This window comes from Thunnus albacares, chromosome 13 (assembly GCF_914725855.1).
Source record: "Thunnus albacares chromosome 13, fThuAlb1.1, whole genome shotgun sequence".
Classification (NCBI taxonomy): domain Eukaryota; kingdom Metazoa; phylum Chordata; class Actinopteri; order Scombriformes; family Scombridae; genus Thunnus; species Thunnus albacares.
In genome coordinates this window covers 20,535,713-20,555,664 of record NC_058118.1, presented here as the reverse complement: position 1 = coordinate 20,555,664, position 19,952 = coordinate 20,535,713, and the positions used below count along the sequence as shown (strand labels likewise).

The window sequence follows — 19,952 nt, the reverse complement described above, 5'->3', positions numbered from 1 at the left end:
GACTACAGCCCTATATAATTCAACCCACATTAAAACCATAGAAATCAACTTCAAAATCGGTTAAGTCGTCCTTTAAGGCTATAAACACAAGCTACAACTAGACCCAAAGCTGGTGGATTGTTATTTGACTCCACTGTTGTAGTTAAAAGTGGGGCTGTAACTAATGTTCTTTTTAGATTAATCAATGACAAAGATCAGACAAATGCCAATCAGTTTCCCAGTGTCTAAGGTGGTGTCTTCCAATTGCTTATTTTGTCTAAACAAGTAAAAAAAATCAAAACCTTCACCTTCTGACATTGAAGAAACTAGAGTAGGGCTGCAACTAACAATTATTTTCATTATCAATTTTTCTGCCAATTATTTTCTCGATCAATCGTTTGTCTATGAAATGCCCATTAATTTCTCAAAGCTGACATCTTGAAATGTCTTGACAGACCAAAACCCAGAAATACTCAGTTTACTATCATGTGCACCAAAGAAAAGCATCAAATCATCACATTGAGAAGCTGTAACCAGCAAATTTCCGTCATTTTTGCTTAAAAAAAGAGACTAAAATGATTATTTGACCATCAATAGTTCTCAATTAATATTCTGCTGATTAACTAATTGTTGCAGCTCTAAACTAGAGCCTGAAAATGTTTGACATTTGAACTTGACTCAAGGCCCCTTATGATAAATTGTTATTTTAAATAGGTCACAGTGTGTCACGTCGCCTCTGTGCTGTTTCTCAGGCTTCACCAGGCAACTGAAATATATATATAGTGGGGAGTTGGTGTCACAGATCTTTGAAACCAGCGACCACAAACCAAAGAGCAGAGACGTTCAAGAACTTGCTCACCAGAACTTGAGTCACAACAGTCTTTAACGTCTGTCTGCCTCCCAGTCCGCAGCCCCTTCAGCTCAGTTAGGAGGGGCCTTATTGGCCTCTACAAGGAGAGCTTTCAGTGCATGGGTCAGGGGAAGTCCGTGTTTATTCACCCGTTTAAACACAAACACACGCACAAACACACTGTCTTCCAAGGCTTCCCTCTCTGTCTGTTTTACACACAGACTCCTCTGTATCCTTTTCATTTCAGACTCTCGATCCTGCAGTTTGTTGGCACGCTCGGTTTTGTTGATGTTGTTACTGGCAGGTGTGTGTGTGTGTGTGTGTGTATGTGTGTAGGTGTGATGCATTTACGTCATGCTGGATTTACAGACGCTTAAAAGGGGATATACCATGCTTTTTGAGATTTTTCTTGTTATTTTTATATTGTTATGATGTCAGATGTTTATGCTAAACATGGTTAAAGTTCCCAAACTTGAGGTGAACTTGAAAATGTACGGATGTATTTGAGAAGTTTCCATTTCTAGTAAAGAAAAAGAAAAATAAGTGAAATCCTACTACTACTGTAGTAGTGTGGCCTTAAAGAGACAGGAGCTAAAACAGCCTGTTTCAGACAGAAGCTGAACTGAGGGGCTGCATAAAGGGCCTGTATGAGATAAACCAGGAGTTTTTTAAACTGTAAATCATGCAAAGATATTCCAGTACAGCCCCAGAACATACAAATATAGACCTAGAAATGTGGGTAATACGTCCCCTTTAAATCTCCTCAGTTTGAGGATGTTGTTATCTCCTGCTTTGGGTGACAAACTGACAAATGTGCCACGAATACATTGATGTATGTTGAGAGTCCAAGGCAATAAAAATGATGTTTTGAGGCAACTCGGGGTTGTTGCACATATTCCTGGTAGATTACTTTTTGACAAGAACAGCACAATGCTATTCTTTACCTCACAATTATCAAAACGGGTTAAAATGACTGTCGTTGTGATCCTACTGGAGTTGTAAAACCCTTCCTCACAGCACTTTAAGCCCCTCTGCAGCATTTTTGGTGTCTGATAAGCTGTAAAACTCGCAGATGCATTACTCATACATAACTTCCTGGGTCATATTTCATCATCTCATCGGTACCTGTAGCAGCACGCCAACACAGATGCAGTCCTTGTGATTTTTTCTTTTTTCTTTTTTAAAGGCAGTGCTTTTTTTGGTTCAAATGCCCTGTCTGTATCAATCATGTTTGATGTGTGCGAAACACATTGCCAATCGTGTCACTCTGACCTGGTTTTTAAACAAGCATTTGTACCCACAAACAAACTGCATCCTCAGCAGGCTACACCGGGATGCTGACTCATCTTGTTGTGTGCCATGGAGGTGTAAATTACTTTTGGACAAACAAAACATGGCTTCTAATAAAAAATTAAAAAAAAAACAGCTTAAAAAGAGTTAATTTCTTTTTTCTAGCAACTGAAAGCTATATTGTTTTCTCTCTCTTTTGATCAAGACATTGGGTTGTGTTTTTAAAATCGTTTTCATTGTAAGAAGAAACTTTACAACATCACACTCAATGACTTTCAGACTATTTTTCTCCTAATTCTCTCAAATTCACTCTTTCACCTCATAAAAATCCACTTTCTGTTGCTTCTGCCCTCTTGCCAACTCTTTCAATCTTCCTCATGGTCCCTCATTTTTTTTCATAAATCAGACTCTGTCTAAAAGTTTTCTGTGTCCAAGTATCTCTGTCTCGCTCTCATCTCGTTCTCTCGGCCCAACTTTTGATTACGTGCAGCTATATCCCTCCCTTTGCTGACTCTCCAGCTTTCTCAATTTAAAAAAAAAATCCACATCTGCCCCCTCCCACCTCTCTCTCAGCCATCTTTTTTGATTATCTGCCAGTATCTTTCTCTCTCACTTTGCCTCGTCTCTCTTCTTCACTGACTCTTCGATTAAGCAATAGCGTCTTATTCCTTGTTAGATCTTTTTTAGCTATGAGAGCACCTCTCAATCATGCGTTCTCTGTCAAAGCCACTTTCTCACACTCCAGTCTATAACCTTGTTTCTGTGCCTTCTCACTTCTATTGCAATTCATTCATTTTTTGATTAACCTTTTTTGATAAAGGACTTTTCTCTCACTTTTATCATTTAATCTCATACAGCACTTTTACTTTCTCCCACTGTTCTAATGATGTGTTTGTCTAGCATGTCAGCTATCAGGTGTGTAATGTGGTTTGCTGCTGTGACAGGAAGTGTCACCTTGTCAGTTTCAAATCAACAAATGCCTAACCCACAGGTCCTCTGATCAGGTTGGAAACTAACACGAAACACAAACCGAATGCAGGGAAATTCTTAACTAAAGCACGACAAAAACTCACTCAGTTCTTTATAAATGTATTTCTAGTACGTCAAACGCCAATAATGCATGTCGTGGGTTTTTAATTAATGTAAAATGCCACTTCTAGCTCATCCACCTACATAACTCCTCAGGGTGAACTCACATGACCCAACTCTAATTGCTTAAATATGTCACAACAGACGTCAATACACTTTTAATTCTGGTACCGTCATCCTTGATGTAATTGGTTCTAATTGGCTCATTGCAAATAACTTTAAAAGGGAGGAAAATTGTGATTTTGAAAGTAGGAAAGTAAAGTTGAAAGTAACACTTTGTCAAATATGACCAATGCTAAGAGGCCACCGACAGAGAGAGACAACTGACTAACTCTGTTGACTGATCACCTACACCACAACCTCAAAGACGAGCCCCCGGGTGTCTGTCAAGACAAAACTGGTGTCTAACTGGTTTTCACCTCAGCTCTGTGCAAACACGCATGTTTGCTCATATTTTAAGAGAGCGCTTCTCAAAATGGAAAGTATTTACACGTCGAACAAACTAACAGGTAACTCTAGAAAATACTCAGGGAGGGAGTGAGAAGGGGGCTCCAACAGCAGCTGGGTATCCATTACAGTAAAGGACATCCTCAACAGTTTTCCTTCAAAACTATTAATCAATTATCAAAATAACTTGTCGATCAATTGACTAATCATTGCAGCTGTAGATATTGTTTTCTCCCAGTTTGGGAACCACTGGTTTACAGAATTACAAGTCACTTGGTAAATTTTCTGGTTTATAATCCATCACATTAGATTGCACGATAACAGAAAGTCAAACTGGAACGATCGTCTTTAAAAAGACATTCTCGAGAATTTCACACGTCATTCCAGGAGACTTGTGACTTGCTGCTTTGGAGTTTTAACTGAGATAAACACATACTGCTTATGTCCTATGTAAAAGTTACTATTACTCTTGTAAAAATTGTACTGGATGTGCAGTATCTGAGTAGAAACATAACAATTGGGCATGGTACTCTCAATTGAGTCCCCAAATAAAACATTTCTAATTTCCTTCCCAACAAACATGATTACAGCATCCAGAGACATTGTCTGGAAAGCCTCAACAAGTTTGACTCAGTTTAACTGGAAATGGTTTTGTCCTCAAACCACAGCCCGATAACTATGAACCCGAACCCATCTAATTATACTAATTTCATTTCCAAAACAACATTAAAAACTAGTCTGAAATAAACTACACAAACTAACATCCTTGTTTATCATCTAGTTGACATAGCCAGCAGCTACAGCTCGCCATGTTTTCTGGAAATCAGCTGAAATTTATCTATGACCAATCAGACGCTACAGCTGAAAATACCTACTTTATAATTACTAGTGTCAGGAAGCTCTCTGTGTCTTCATTTCCACATACTTTTTGAAAGAGGCAGACCCCAACTGTCGTGCGTATCGCTGGAATAAATTGCAGTGGGCGGATATTTGAGGTATCCTGTACCAACAACACAATGATGCCCTGGGCAACATTGGAGACAGTTACAGTAATGCTGATGAGAAAAATAATTAAACAGGAGACAAGTAGACTCTGAAGGAATGTTTTTAAGAATACCTGGATTATGAATCAATATCTTAACAGAGACGCAGAGACATGTTCATGTACTACTCAAACGTGCAAGCTACTGTATGTGTGCAGGCGTTGTACAAACACACACATATCTAACTACTCACAAACACAGTGAAGCCTGCAAAGACACACGCGCAAAGGTCTACTGGTGCACTTTCCCACAGTCCTCTTTGACCTACGTCTCCTTCCTTAACCTGTCAATACCAGAGTGAAACATCTCAAAGCAGAAGGAATCGATTCCACATTTTAACCTTAGCGTAAGTATCTTTCTGTTTGACTTTCTTTTTGTGAAAAGAGGAACACAGATGTCATTTAGAGTTTAGCTTTAGTCAAATCATTCTGAAGTGTATGTTGTACCCTGTTAGAGTTTCTATGTATGGTGTCAAATCCACGTTGACGTTGACTGACAAACCTGGAAAGAGAAATACTCCAAATATGAAAATACAGATGTGCCGATGAAGCTGATGTGGCGACAGTTTCAAATGATGATTTCAACTTAAACACAGTGAAATTATGATCAACTAGAGAAGGTTTGATTAAACTAAATTATGTGCTATATTTACAATGATGTATCATCTAGCTCGGGCGAGTTTCAAGTGTGTGGCAGCTGTTCTTCATACTGTGCAAGAATAAACAGGAGCCAAAGGCCTCTAAAGGGAGGAAATCAAACCCTGACGTCTCTGTGCTGACTGTGTGCAGACAGCATCAGGAGTTGGTTAAAGAAGACAGGCAACCTGGGCAATTGGCACAAAGTTTCAAAAAAAAAAAAAAAAAAAAATACACCAGTATTATCCTTTAACTTTAACTTGTTGAGCTGCGTCAGCATAGAGTCAACCACCCTCTTTGGCAACTTCTGCTGAAACGCACACAGCCTCCTTTGAAACGTGTTTCTTTGTATACGCTCCAAGAAAGCAGCATCAACCACACACTGGTCTGCATCTCCTGCTCTGTTCTGTACATAGCTGCTCCAACTGCTTGCTTAGAAAGCGAGCAGTCACCACTTAAGTCTGTGCTTCTCTTTCTCTCCCTCACTTGCACCTTCCCTAGGGAGCCTGTGGCTTTGTGATGGTTGGAATTCCCATAAATGTCCGATATGTACCGGGCGCAGCCAAAACCGCGATAAATCACCCAGCGTGATTTGTTGTCTGTTACCGCCGGGGCGTCTGGATGGCACTGAGAAAGGTAGGCAGGGAGGGAAGAGCTGGACGGAAAACCCGCGAAACTGGCAAAGGTTGACGGGGGTATAAAACCTGCGGTGGGAGAGATTACACACTGAGCCAAACATCTGCACACAGACAGACAGATGCACCTTCAGCAGGTCTAAAACCTGCACATCCAAGAAATTTACTTGACGCAAGCAGAGTTAACTCTCAATGAAGGGCATATATGACTGCTCAGAGACCCTATTTATTATGGATTTTGGTCACTTGTGGAAGAAAATTAAACTGTGCTTTCCACGTCTCTAAGAACTAATTAATTTGACGATTATTTTCTTGATTAATTGTTTGAACGTTTAGTCTATAAAATGTCTGAAAACAATTAGTGAAAAAATGTCTAACAATTTTCTTAAGCCAGAGAGAACATCTTTTCATCTTTTGGTCCAAAGCCAAGAGGTAATTCAGTTTTCTGGCACACAGAACAAAGAAAAGCAGCAAATCCTCACAATTGAGAAGTTGGAACTAATGAATGTTTTAGAAAAAAATGACTTAAACCCTTAATCGATTGTAAAAATAGTCCCTTTTCTATTTGACAATTCTAATTGACTAAAATTCAATCGACAGATCAATTGTGTCACTCATTGCTGCTTTAACTGTGAAGTTTACGATACACTCAAATTTGGCACACTTATACAGGAAAAACAAACAATTCTGCACGATTAAAAACACTTGTGGACAGTATTTACCTGTGCACCGGGAGCACTTGCCTTGTGATTATTTAGATCTAAGCAGCACTTTGTTCGTCACATTAAATATGATTTGATTTAATGGCTACACTGAGTGCAGGCTGGTTTATAATCTAAAGCGGACACCAATACGAAAAAAACTTCACGTGACAGCGCAGAACCAAATTCAACACCAGTCTGACAACATTTGACCAAATATCAAATCCATTTGGAGTACGAGACCAACTTCCAGCCGCTTTCCACTTTGTACACACACAAAAAAATACCATTAACTACATCATCGTCCTCATAGAAACATCCTGAATTGTTGGAACTTAACACCAGCTTGCGAAATAAACTCATGTTCCGCCTTTACCTCTAATCACAGGTTAATTTCGAACAGGCCTGAGCCGAGCAGACGAAACTCACATCTGTATCTGGAGGCTACTTCTGTACTCATGTACTCATAGCGGAACACATGCCACCAATGTAAACATATCAATAAAACACTGGAGGAAGAAGAGGTCTGCAACTACACCCATGCTAAAAAACACATGTGCACCAGGGTGACGTCAAGCCATCGGCTCACATCTGGGTTTTGGATGACTATAAATGGAAAACATACAGACTAAAAATAAAAATTCAAGTAGAACTTTTAACAGTCTTAGATTTGTTAAGGTACTAAGTGGGGATTTAGCTGTTTGTCGACGACCTGGAGAGAGTCTTGCCAACATGTTCTCGCACATCAATGCAGACCGGTGACTCAGTTTTGATATATTGAGCAATTTCTCGATGTGCTTGTTGTTTTTAGGGTGTGATGAGAGGTTTAATGACTTTTTTTTTTCTCCTGTGTGTGTTTTGTACGGTCAGCTACCTCGATGAGAGCTACATTACCACTGTTTATGTCTCAATATTTACAGTCTTTTTACTCAGTCATGATCACTGACTGTAAATAAATATGGACGTCACGACAGCTCCCCAAAAGTGAAGCCAAAATATTTCGACCCCCCAAACCCCCCCAACCCCTCCCCACCTCGCGGCAGCTGGCTGCAGTACAGGTCATAAGTCCCGCCCCCTCCATGTCAACAAATAAATCTTTCCCAAAGATGGTTTCTGTCATTTTAGATAGTTCTTATCACACTGATGCTTGTTCGAGTGCTCATTTTTCTGATGAGTTTATTTGACGATATAAAAAAGGGGGTGTGACGTTATGATTGACAGCTGTGACAGCCGCCGCTCTCAAACCTCCGTCAGACGGCGGGACGGCTGAGGGGGCGTGTCCCGCGGGCCGTCACCCCGCCATCCGACTGTGCAGCAAGATAGCGGCTCACTGTTGCATAGCGGTCCCTTTTGCACATGCAGTCAATGGTCATGATTGACAGGTTCAGACAGCCGTAGACGACGCCATGCCTTAATTGTACTATTGCGAATGTATTTTTAGTAGTTTTAAACAGTGACTGAAAATAAAAAAAAAGACACAGAAAGATGTTAATGTCTTATTCTGCCAACTTGTGCTTTGGCAGAGGTTACAGGTGTGTGCGCTCCTCTGTGGGTTGAAGAGTGGAGGAAGGAAGGGAGGGACGTTGGTTCTTCCTAGCATGACACAACCTTGTTTTTTGATCTAAAGTACTCATCTGTAGCATTTCCACAGTAAAAAAAAAGCATATTTATCTGTTACAAATGAGTACCCAGCCCGCCCCCTAAACATCATGCAGAACTGCAAGGAAGCATTTAATCATGTAAACTTCATCTTCTTCTACTGCTGGTTTCATAAACTGAAAAGGGAGTAAGGACTGTTCAGCATCCATGAAAAAAAAAGGTGGCAGCATAAAGAGCCATTTTCCTCTGACTTCTGGATAAATTTAGAAACTTTATCTAAGTGCTAGCTATCATGGGGTAGATTACCGAATAACACATCCACTTCACTCCTACGACTGTGTCATATAGACTAAACAAGGTTGTTATGGTTCAAGTGTGCACAAAAGCCCTCTATGAAAAGTGTGAAAGAGGCTTTCTACCACCATGGAGCCACAAACAAACAGAGGATCAGAGCCATAAAAAGGGCCCTTTTCAAAAAGGCATCATGCAAAGCTGAAGGCTAGCTGGATTTTTTTGAAAACATTTTTTTGTGTTCTGATAGTGCTTGCACTTCAAAACTATTCCCAGCAGCTGAACATGGAAGGGAGTACGGTGTGAGCTATTTTTGGGCAGTGAGCGTAACTAAAGCAATGACAAGCCAGCTGTGTTTCCACAGCTTCATGTTGGGAGGAGGCAGAGGAGGGGAGGACGGGTGAGAAAGCAGCAGTGATTAAATTTAACTGGCCTCATTCAAACTGAAGTTTACACAAATCCTCTCCTGGGTTTAGACATAAGCCCTCTGGTGGGAAGCTGTGACATTATGTTTTGTTTAGTAAGACTGTATTTGCAGGATGCAGTGAAGAAAGCCAGTTCTTGTCTTGGAGCCTTGTTCACAGGTTTACTTATGCAAAAAAAATTATAAAATGACCTTTACAGGACCGGTCCACAAGCCTCCTTCTGTGCAACAATGTATTAAGATAATATGAAGCTTCTGCCGTCCAAATTAGTGAAATCAAGCAGATATCTTTCAACGTTACAGTCTTTTTAGTGCTAAAGTCCCTCTTTTTGTTACTATACTTCCACTGCAGCTCAACAGGGAAACACTGTCTGAGGAAACACAAAGGGGGAATTTGATGCTAAAAAAAGACTGTAAATGTATCATATATCCACTTGATATGACTAACTCAGACTGCTGAAGCCTCATATAAGTTTAAGATTAACTTTTAGATGCAATTTTGCATGACATGACTGTGTGGACGCACTGTGGATTTTGGCCTTTCACATTTGAAGGAGATCTTTTACTAGCCAGTATAAACAGGAGGAGTGATTACAGCGAGGAAAACCTCTTTCGGTTTGCATATGGGCACCTGACTGTTGTTTTAAGAAAGACTTATTGTGAACGTATCCTTTGAAGGGCCCAGTACAATCCATGTGCTCCAGTTTGGGTAGAAACAAAAGTATACAGAACAAAATGCTGATACATTTTGTCTTGTCATGCTCTTACTAGGGCCGGGCAATATATTGATATATCACGATATGAGACATCCTCTTAGATTTTGGATAGCGTAATATCTTGATATGGCGTAAGTGTTGACTTTTCCTGGTTTTACAGGCTGCATTACTGTAAAGTGATGTAATTTTCTGAACCAGACTGTTCTAGCTGTCCTATTATTTGCCTTTACCCACTTAGTCATTATATCCACGTTACTGGTGACTATTTATCAGAAATCTCATTGTGTGATGTTAAATACTAATAAAGCACCAATGGCCATCCCTACAATATTGTCTCAATATCGATATCGAGGTATTTGGCCAAAAATATCGTGATAATTGATTTTGACCATATAACCCAGCCCTGCCTCTCACTTTTTCTTCCTTAACTTTCTGTGGTCTTTTCCATTTGAGACTCGAGTGTTACTTTTGCATTTCACAGCCTCAGAAACTGCTCCAGCAAGGTATAAAAGTTAGTTACGATACTGTAATTTGAAAACTATCCCAAAGACTAGCTAGCTAAATGAGTTAGAAACTGTCAGTGAAGTCATGCACGGTCTCCACAAATTAGCTTGTGACTCTATTCAAAAGTCACTTAGCTAATTTGTCCGAAAGCCACTTTTTGTGACTGAATTTAGCTTTTCTTCTGAGAAGTAAAGCAGCCATTTGATTTTAGCTAACTTAACATTTGCCAGGCGATGCTAATTAAAGAAACGTTCGTTTTGTTTACCTCTGCGGTCCGCAGCGAGGGCGGTTTCTTCAAAGCCTGTTTGAAAGAAGTTTCCATGGCTCCGGTCATTTTCATAACTTCGGCTCAAAATCCACCACAGGGCTTTTACTTCCTCGTTGGGTAATCTCACTTTCACGTCTCCTAAACTGCTGTTCAAGCCGACCCGGGTTGAACAAACTCACATACCCGTGGATCTTGTCCGAGCCGAGCCGAGCCGAGCATGGATGGGGTCAAGCTACGTTTTTTTTTTTTTTTTTTTTTTTTTTTTTACTCCAGACGGACCGGGGAGCTCCTTCGCTCTCCAGGAGAGAGAGTGAGAAACAAAAAACTTCACTTTCAACTACTGCACGTCCGAAAAAGAGTAGATATCACTAAAGTGTGACAGAAAGTTACATCTTTGGGACCTGTTGTCTTGAATCCTGTACATCTTTGGTAGAGGAAATATCCAGCTCGGTAGCTACCGTCAGTCAGATCCAGGAGTTCAGATTTAGATCCCTCCTCCTCCTAGATGTGAGAGTGGAGAGTTGACGACATCTGTCTGCCCGGACTGGATGCTGCGTTCACACACAGTCGGAAATGACAGGATATGACACAGGAATGACTCAAGTGGAAGCTAAATACTGAGCGACAGTGCTGGAAATGAAACAAAGTACCAGTGATGGAAGAAGTACTCAGATCCTTTATTTAAAAATGTATATAAAATACTGTAGTTTGAAAAATAATTTGTTCCATATGGTAATATAATCCCTCTCAATCATCACTTATGATCCACTAGAAGTGTGTGGCAGTGTATTTATCTGCAGAGACCCTGCCCTCTGTCTGTATTTTCTTATTTTCTTATCATTTTGCTGTGTTCAGGATGTTTCTGGGTGTCAACCTTTGTGCAGTGGGTGTGTAGCCCCCAGCCAATAACAGCATGCAGGGTGCGAGGTTGGGACTTGTAGCATAGCGGCCAGGTTACATCGCTGTCTCCGTCTCTCTCCTCTGCTCCATTCTGCTCTCTGTCTCTGCGTCATGGATGTATAAAGAGCGGCAGGTCTGTGTGTCTGCTTTACCAAAGGTGGGGCTGAGCTACACACACACACACAAACAGAGCAGAGAGGCCACAGCGGACAGGATGAGTCTCTGCATGCACAACAAATCTGGCAATGCGGCACCAACAGCAACCAACAAATACTGCTTAGTATGCCTTTAAAATGACATCTCCTCCTTCTCCCTCATTAAATATTCCAGAAGCTATAAATATGAAAATATATTTCATTTACAAGTTTAACTGCTGGACACAAGATGTCTTTTACTTCACTGCAAAGTTAATACTCAGCGTTTGTGCACTGGAGGCTTCAAGTTTCCATATCACACTTGTGTAAAGTTGCATACAGGACCAGGATTGGCTTTCAAACAAGTTGTGATGTCACAAATCATGCACATAGGTCCACCTCTTGAAACTGAATTTTCAGTGATCTCAGACAAACTTTCCTCTTTCAGCAGGAGAATGTGAAAACATCTTCTAGTGTCAAACTCTGCATATGCATCATTCTGCACGGTGAAGCTCAAACATTGAACTGTAGGTACAAAAAGAAAACAACATTTTTGAGTGGAGGGGGTCTTTAAGTAGGATTTTTCATGCAGGACTTTTACTTGTAATGGAGCATTTTTACATTGCTGTATTGGTTAAGCAAAAGATCTGAATACTTCTTACAGTGCTGTACTTTCCACCCCACTACATTTGTTTGCCACTTATAGTTACTAGTTGCTTTTCAGATTTAGATTTTACATAAAATAATCTATTTTAATTTGAGCTGCATTAGTGTGTGAAATGTGCTTCATAAATAAAGTATATCATCATTATAAAAACATATGTTGCACTTATATAATGTGATGCAGCACTATTACTATTAATCTACCCAAAGTACTTAAATTTGGCTTAACATTGGTGAACTACACCACTAAAATGCTCTTACATGTAGTTTTTAGTGATAAAAACAACCAATATAATATACTATAATAATATAACACATTTAAAAAAGCTTATGACATTGCTGATAATACTTCTACGCTTATACCTACGTAACATTTTAAATTCAGGACTTTTACTTGTAATGGAGTATTTTAGACTACAGCATTTCCACTTTTACTTAAGTAAAAGGTCTGAATACTTCTTCCACCACAGCTGTGCTGAGATTTGGTTTATGTTTCCATCCAAATATTTTATGCAAATTATGAAAAACGGGAAAGATGTCTCATTACTTTTTAAACCAGCTTGATAGTCTCTATTTTGTTACAGAATCACTCAGGAGTACGAGATCTGCACGTAAACGCAGCACAGATCCTCCCTCAGTCTGTCCACCGACTCCTGACTTCTGATTGCTACCGTAGACGATTGCTGCTCAAAATGCAGAATAATCAGACTACTGTAGTGGATTTAAAAACAACAGCTGACACAGGACACCCACGTCTTCAGTTTCAGTATGAAATCAAATGTCTCGCCCTCCTTTTGACCTTATTTTACAGTCAGTTGTACAATACGTCCACAGTAAACTGCAAAACACATCCTCAAGCGTTTTTTGACAACATCTATTCACGTGGAGAAAGAAAAACTGCAGTCATGTTTTCACCGACTGGAGACACATTCATATTTGCTGCCAGTATATTTGCTTTCAGCCGGGACACTCCTTCCTTTATTGCATAACTGCGGTGTGTGTGCTCGTTTCGTTTTACCTCTTGTGCCGCTGTAAGGGTGGGGTGGAGTCGAGTCACAGCCAGTTTCAGGGTGGCAAATACAAAGGTGGGTAAAATGTGTGATCCAGATGGTGACCATTAGAAGTCAAAAAGCACCACCAATCTAAACAAAAGTGCTATTCTTGCATTGAGTTTGCACTGATTTATATCTACTTTATAGTCTGTTTAAAAATGAGGGAACTTTATAGCAACGGATACATTTTAGTGGCTAAATTCTGCAAATAAAACATGTTCATATTTTTTGTGGGAAAGAAAAAATTAGCACTTCTTTGAGTGTTTATTCAGCATTTGTGATTAAAGAGAGAAACCACAGCTGTTAATCTGAGATGTGAAGAGAAAAAAAAAATCTGGAGTCGGGCCTGTGGTTTAACAGAATGTTACTTTGCAGTGTTGCTTTAATACAATGTCTTCTAAACAAGGACAAACCAGACTATGTAGTCATATCCTCTGTACAGTCACTCTGGGTAATACCTCTGCGTCGGTACAGGACCACCATGGGGTTTTTTTTCTCTCCTTGTGAATTCCTGGATCTGAATTATAGCTCTTGGATCTCTAGTTTTCAGTTTTGGGAAAGCAATTTTATATTGACACATCCAATTTTGAACTTTTCCAGGGAATATTTTTCTTCCCTCCTGTTCCCTTTGATTCTGTGACAGACAACATTCACAGAGACACATAAATTCTCAACATCGGCATCTTTATTGCACAACATTCCCATAAAATTGGGATAAAAATAATTTGAGGAGACAATTCTTAAAAGACATTCTGTACAAATACATGGAAATAAACTTGAGTATGTACAGTTTACACAAACTGCTACACATACCATGGGCAACTAAATAATTTACTCATATACAAAGAGGGAAAAGCAGATATAAATTCATACCTTTTAAACATAATGGCGGGGATGTACAAAATATAGGCTGATAAAGCGGAGCATCTTCAATACAGTAACAAGCATGTATATATCAATTTTACCAGCAAAAATGAGCTCTCCAGAAGCCTGTGATGCATTCATGCCCCATTAAGACTCGGGTTATATTCAGGGTGCGATTTGAGTTTATAGAAAGAAAAACACTGTCCAGTTCTCAGGGTAACACTGCCAGTTATTCCTGCTTTTTCTAGCAATATAAGCCATTCTCAGCGTACAGGTTAACATACCGTGTACCTAAAGCCCACCCCCCCAATAGGCTCTGTTACAAACAGTGTTTGAGAGGCCTGAGCCACATTCAAATCTTTAACAACACGAACAAATTTGGGATTTGTCAAAAAAGTGACTCAGTAAAAACCACTCAGGAGAAATTTGTTTTATAAAACATGTTTGATAAATTAAACTTCGCTCTGCCTGCAATTCCCTCGCCATTGAGGTAAATGTGTTGGGCTAAAAACACAGTACAACGGTAGAGTACTGTATGGATATGCAAACTGTATACATCTCTGCTTTTAACATAGTTTGTATAAGATAACAGGAGTCACCCATTAGGGCATTTTGTCTGTGATCAAACTCATGACAAAACAAGAAATAATGGGAGTAATGAAATAATGTCCCGTTGGCCCCACTTGCCCAGGAAAGAATCTAAAAGCAGAAGCTGTGAAAGCAACTCATCCTCCCTTTTTAACCCTTAGCAAATCGCACCCTGGTTATATGACATAACAACCAAAATTACCTGTCAATGTAATGGAAAATCAAAAAAGAAAAGTGTGCTACTATAGTTTTGTATTTCGTGTGTTATTTGTGAATATAACTGTCATAGAAACGTGTTTGAAAATAGTGTTAACTGATACATATTTGAATCCATTATAAGGCCTACTGTGTTCCTATACTCCTCTCTTTGTAGCAAACATCGACGCCGTAAACATCGCACAAAGGTGGCGAAGCTATAAAAGTGTGAAAATATTTCAGCATTTTGGTTTTAAAATATATGTAGATGATGCATGTTTTAGCTTTTCCACAGTAGACAGGGACCCTTCTCAAACCACATTCTGAAGCAAAAATATGTCGTCGTTTTTCTTTTCTTTAATGTAACGATCATCCTAAGGAATCAAACAGCCTTCCCTTTTTTTCAAAGAACACAGCATAGAGTCTGCACACAGTTGACGCTGACATTCCTCTGATTAAAATAGCTTAAAAAGTATACCTCAGGGTTTTCTATGGGGCCACTGTAAATGTGTCATCCACTGCCCATATGAAGATCTGAGGTAGTGCTGTACCTATGATAAGAATGTCAAAGCCACTTTTAGCCATTTCAAAACCAGTTTGTAGAACTAAAAATCACGGTGTGCATCGATTACCCCCACATGGCCAAAAAAAATGGCTTTTAAGTCAGGTCTGTATTGCAATTTGACTAAAAAAAAAAAAAAAAAAAAAAATTATCATTGAGATATCTCAGGGAAATTTGGCTTGTAAACAAATACATGAAGATAAACGAAATAACATAATTGGCATAAGATTGATAATGTTATCAATGATATTTAACTCAAAATAAAGTTTAAAAATGTCCATCCATTCCTTTTAAACATGTAGTCCGTCACCTCGTACGACTGGGTTTAAGATTGTACAGAAAAAAAAAACAAAAAACAAAGCAGTAGAAGAAACAAAATCCATTGTTATTATACTGTAGATATTTTAAAGTTTCATTCCCAACTGGAAAAATTAATAAAGTCTTTGGCTTTTGTGTCCAAAAAAAGAGAGTCCTGTATTAAAAGAAACATTCAAACAAGAGGAGAAAGTCATTTCAGGGATGATTCAGTCATCCGCAGACCCTCGCTCTATCTGTGGACTGTGGTCTTTAGCTCCCCCCTGTGGTACAATGTCAGAATTGCACCAAATTCAGCAGCAGTGGTAGTGAGGGGGAAGCTCTGGCCATGGTCCATAAAGATGTTCACTGCTCACGCGCACGCTCAGGGCATAGTCCGCACTCAGCCCGGGGGTCAGGAAACCATGTCGGGGTCAGCTGCAGAGCATGGACGGGCGTATTTTGAGGCCAGAGTGGCACCACCCAGGTCTGACTGGTTTTACGACCTTGGTGACATTACAGTTTCACAGTAGGATCTGGGCCACATAGGGGGAGTGAGTGCTGGCCACTGCAGCCAACAGGGGAAGGTCGCTGGACTCAATTCTGCAAAAAAAACCAAGATCAAGATCTACTGTAAGAGCCCACCGTAAAAAAAAGAAAACAGAAATTACGAACATTTAAAACCACTTTTGGCCATTAACCTTGATGTAATGGCTTTACTTTACACTGAATGCCACCTTTGCTTTACACTTGAAAAACACAATGTGTGACATTTTTCTTTTGCAGCAGAAATGCAGCTACAGATCTGACTGACTGGTCTACAGACCAGCCTGACAAGTTTATTGAAGTTTTAAGTCTGCACTTTTTTGCACTACTTTTTACATTAAAACACATCAAATTATAGCTAAAACTATATTCTCTTTGTGTGGCACAATAATTTACACACAACACTAAATTTTATATGTAATTTCAGCTCCAGAATAACTCTGCTTGGTCCTACTCATGTGGCATCACATGGCTCACCTGTTGTATCTGTTTCTTTCTATACATTACTAGTGTTTCACTGAGTAATGAAATCATCATTTTGATATAGAGTGTTGCAGCATCTGTGAGTCAGTTCCCTTCTCCGTGCACCTTGGAAGTAGGTGAAGTTGTGCCAGAGACCCTCACTCTGCATCTACAGCATCTGTGAGTCAAGAATAATGGTGAATAAAGGTTGCTTACCCTAAAACCATGCCCAGTTCTTTCACGTGGACTCTTGTCTGGCCCTTCAAATACTCAGCAAGCATCTTACTCTTGAAGTAGATTTCCTGCAGGCGGTCCTCAAGGTGCATTATACACTAAGGAGGAGAGGAGAGAGACAGGAAGAAGGTTAATAAAGCACAACAAAGAAGTGATTCCTGTAAAATTGAGTCACGTTAAAATTGAACAGAATAGCATCTTTACTACAAAAAGGTATAAAACCTATTCCACTTCTTTTACAAACATTATAGAAAAGTGTTACATACAAAGTTGGGTGAAAGGTTGAGTTTGTAGAGCTGGTGTGTGGACTGTAATAAACTGGAGACAAGACTGGACACCAGGACTTCCTTCCCCAGCTTGTTGACATCTGTGGCTCGTCTCTGACTGCTGGCCACCTGCACTGTCCACTTGTCTGTGTCTGCTATAATGCAGACGGCCTCGGCTATAGGCTCATCCAATACTGGATGCTGCAGAGAACAAAAACAGTTATTTAAACCAATGACACATATCTCAAATGCATATCTTGCATATCTCAAACCTCTAAATAATGATAAAAGACAGTAATAAGGCAATAATTTGTTCTAAAAATAAAGGAACTGTAAGAATAGATTCAAACACAGTCCATTACCTGAACAGCATGGGTTAAATCAGCCATAAGGCTCTGCCGTAGCTTCTCGTCGCTGGGCATCCCATGCAGTACAAAGTCTGGCACGTAGGTGGGGCAGTAGCCTCCAAACAGAGACCGGCCAAAATTGGCAATGCTTGGCTTAGAGTAGTTCTCCACCAGCTTTGACCTGTGGGTCAAACATATGACATAAGATATGACAATGATGACAATAAATTGTTACTGTCACTTATTCCCTGCCATTAATATTACTAGAATTACTGGCTACAAGCGATATACAGTATGCTGAACTGCAACTCATACCAGGGCAGCTCACTGTTAGTGTACAGGATGAGAAAGTCTGCGAGGTGCATCTGTGAATGAAATAAGCGTCCTCTACTCACCCTGGGAACGGCACCATCACTTCCTCCTGCCAATCCTCTGTCTCCTCACTTTCACTGTCCCCCAGTGCGCTGTCTGAGCTCTCATTGCGTGGTATCTCCCAATCATTGACAGGCATCTCCTTGCGCTTTTGGTCCTCTTTGCTGTTGCTGCTTCCATCCTGGGGAACGGGGACTGACAACATGAGGCCCTTGTTCTGCTCAGCACAATAGCCCTGGCAGCAGCAGGTGTCAGCAGAGTCTGTAGACCCACACCTGCACCTCCTCTGGACATCCAACAAGGTGTCTCCCTTCCTGATGGACCCTACATCACCACTGCCTGAACCTAAACAGAGACCCAAACCCTGACCCCTAACTGCGCCCTGAAAGCTGTGACTCCCCAAGTCACCAAGTTGGGGTACTCCTGAGGGGTCCAGCAAGTCTTTGTGCATACTGTCCGTGGTGCTGGCCTCCTGTTGTTTGGCCAGATTGTCTATAGTTCTAGTCTCCACAGGGTTCTCCAGGACATAATACTTATCAAAATCACATAAATCCATACAATTTGGACTCAACTGGGGCATCTTAGTGGACACCCGCGGCAGGACTGGAACCGCCCTGGTCTGTTTGGTTTGGTCCTCTGATGCACTGGTGTTGCTGGTCTTTGAATCTGCTCCTCTCGGCAGCTGCTGATAATGTTGCCCTTGATGATGCTGTTGTTGCTGATGCAGCAGCTGCTGCTGCTGAAGAAGATATTTGTCCTTGAGGTGTTTCTTGTGCTTTTTGAAATCCTCCTCCACCTTCCTTCTGCGGCTCTCTGTGTCCGACTCAGGAGACATGGAGTCTCCGATGAGGAAAGTGACTTTTGTTGCTGGCTCCTCTGCTAGACTCAAAACCATGGGCCCTGTCACAGCACTCCCCAGTATCCCAGGTACTGGCAATGCAGCAGCCAGATTCTTATCTGGGGGCTTCTTCTCCAGAGGGATCCCTAAAGGCCGAGTAGCCAGCACTTTGTTGGGCTGGTTCCCCATCCCTGCATCCATCCCAATTTCCATCCCTGAGGTTTTAACCTCTGTGGTGACAGAAGCTGGGGATGGACCTGATGCAAGGATTGTGGGTATGGACGGGACAATAAGTTTCACGTCACCCTTGGCATCTACATCCAGCCCACAAACGTGCTCACTGGGGGAGGCCGAGCCAACACGCAACACCGTCTCCAGTCGGGCCTCTGTGGCCAGCGGGCTGCTAGACTCCCTGTGCAGCTCTGCAGGTTCAGCTGCTTCTGCAGTTCTGAAAATAGGACTGTGTCCCGTGTGAAGCACACTACTCCTGGACCCTTGACTCTCACTGCTGTCCTCCTCGTCTTCCTCATCCTCCTCATCTTCCTCCTTGGGTGTTTCCCCGGCGCCGTGCTCGATATCAGTGTCTGTATATGTGCTGCTCTGGAGGCTGTTGTCTGAAGGATAGATGCTGTCATCTGCCTCAGTCTGCCGTCTGTGAACCCCTTGGGACAGGTAGTCCCCACTGGGTTTATGGACAGTAACCAGGACATAGTCTGACTCCTCCACCTCTCCTTTCCTCAGGGAGGTGGTGATGAGGGAGCCGGGCATGACAATAGCCTCATCCTCAGCGCTGTCCAGCATGTGAGTCTCCAGCAGCTCAGAGCAGCGAATGAAGTAGGTGAGGACATACAGGAGTCTCTGGACCAGCTCCTGTCTGCGACCAACCACCACTGTCCGTGACAACCGCACCGGCGAACCAATGGCCCCGTACAGGTCACCTACACACAGTGACAAAAAGCATTAGCATCACTGGACAGATCTTCTTTGATGAAGTACAACACAGTAGTGATTATACTGTAAGATCTGGAAATAAAACTGCTACTATTCATATTTTAGTGGTGTGCTCAGTTGGGTGAGAAATAAACAAAGATATGAGAAAGATACATATCACAAATTACCCAATTATATGTAATATTAATTATATATAAACCTATTTATTAAAAC

General features: G+C 40.9%; 2 protein-coding genes across 5 annotated transcripts in view; both read right to left on the bottom strand.

Moving 5' to 3' along the window:
* LOC122995165 (rap guanine nucleotide exchange factor 6-like) overlaps window positions 1-10,997 on the bottom strand; it is a 158,832-nt gene extending 147,835 nt beyond the window's left edge. Inside the window, exon 1 of the mRNA XM_044370190.1 lies at window positions 10,469-10,997. Within this exon, the coding sequence (XP_044226125.1) occupies window positions 10,469-10,543 (75 nt within the window). The 5' untranslated portion in view covers window positions 10,544-10,997. The remainder of the gene's footprint in view (window positions 1-10,468) is intronic.
* A 2,890-nt stretch (window positions 10,998-13,887) lies between these two features.
* Window positions 13,888-19,952, bottom strand: part of fnip1 (folliculin interacting protein 1) — a 40,661-nt gene continuing 34,596 nt past the window's right edge. For all 4 annotated transcript variants that reach the window (XM_044370192.1, XM_044370194.1, XM_044370193.1 and 1 more), the window contains 5 exons: window positions 17,974-19,726; window positions 17,594-17,759; window positions 17,232-17,432; window positions 16,948-17,063; window positions 13,888-16,326 (listed from right to left, as the gene is read on the bottom strand). In XM_044370192.1, coding sequence (XP_044226127.1) covers window positions 16,248-16,326; window positions 16,948-17,063; window positions 17,232-17,432; window positions 17,594-17,759; window positions 17,974-19,726 — 2,315 coding nt within the window. In that variant the 3' untranslated portion in view covers window positions 13,888-16,247. The remainder of the gene's footprint in view (window positions 16,327-16,947; window positions 17,064-17,231; window positions 17,433-17,593; window positions 17,760-17,973; window positions 19,727-19,952) is intronic.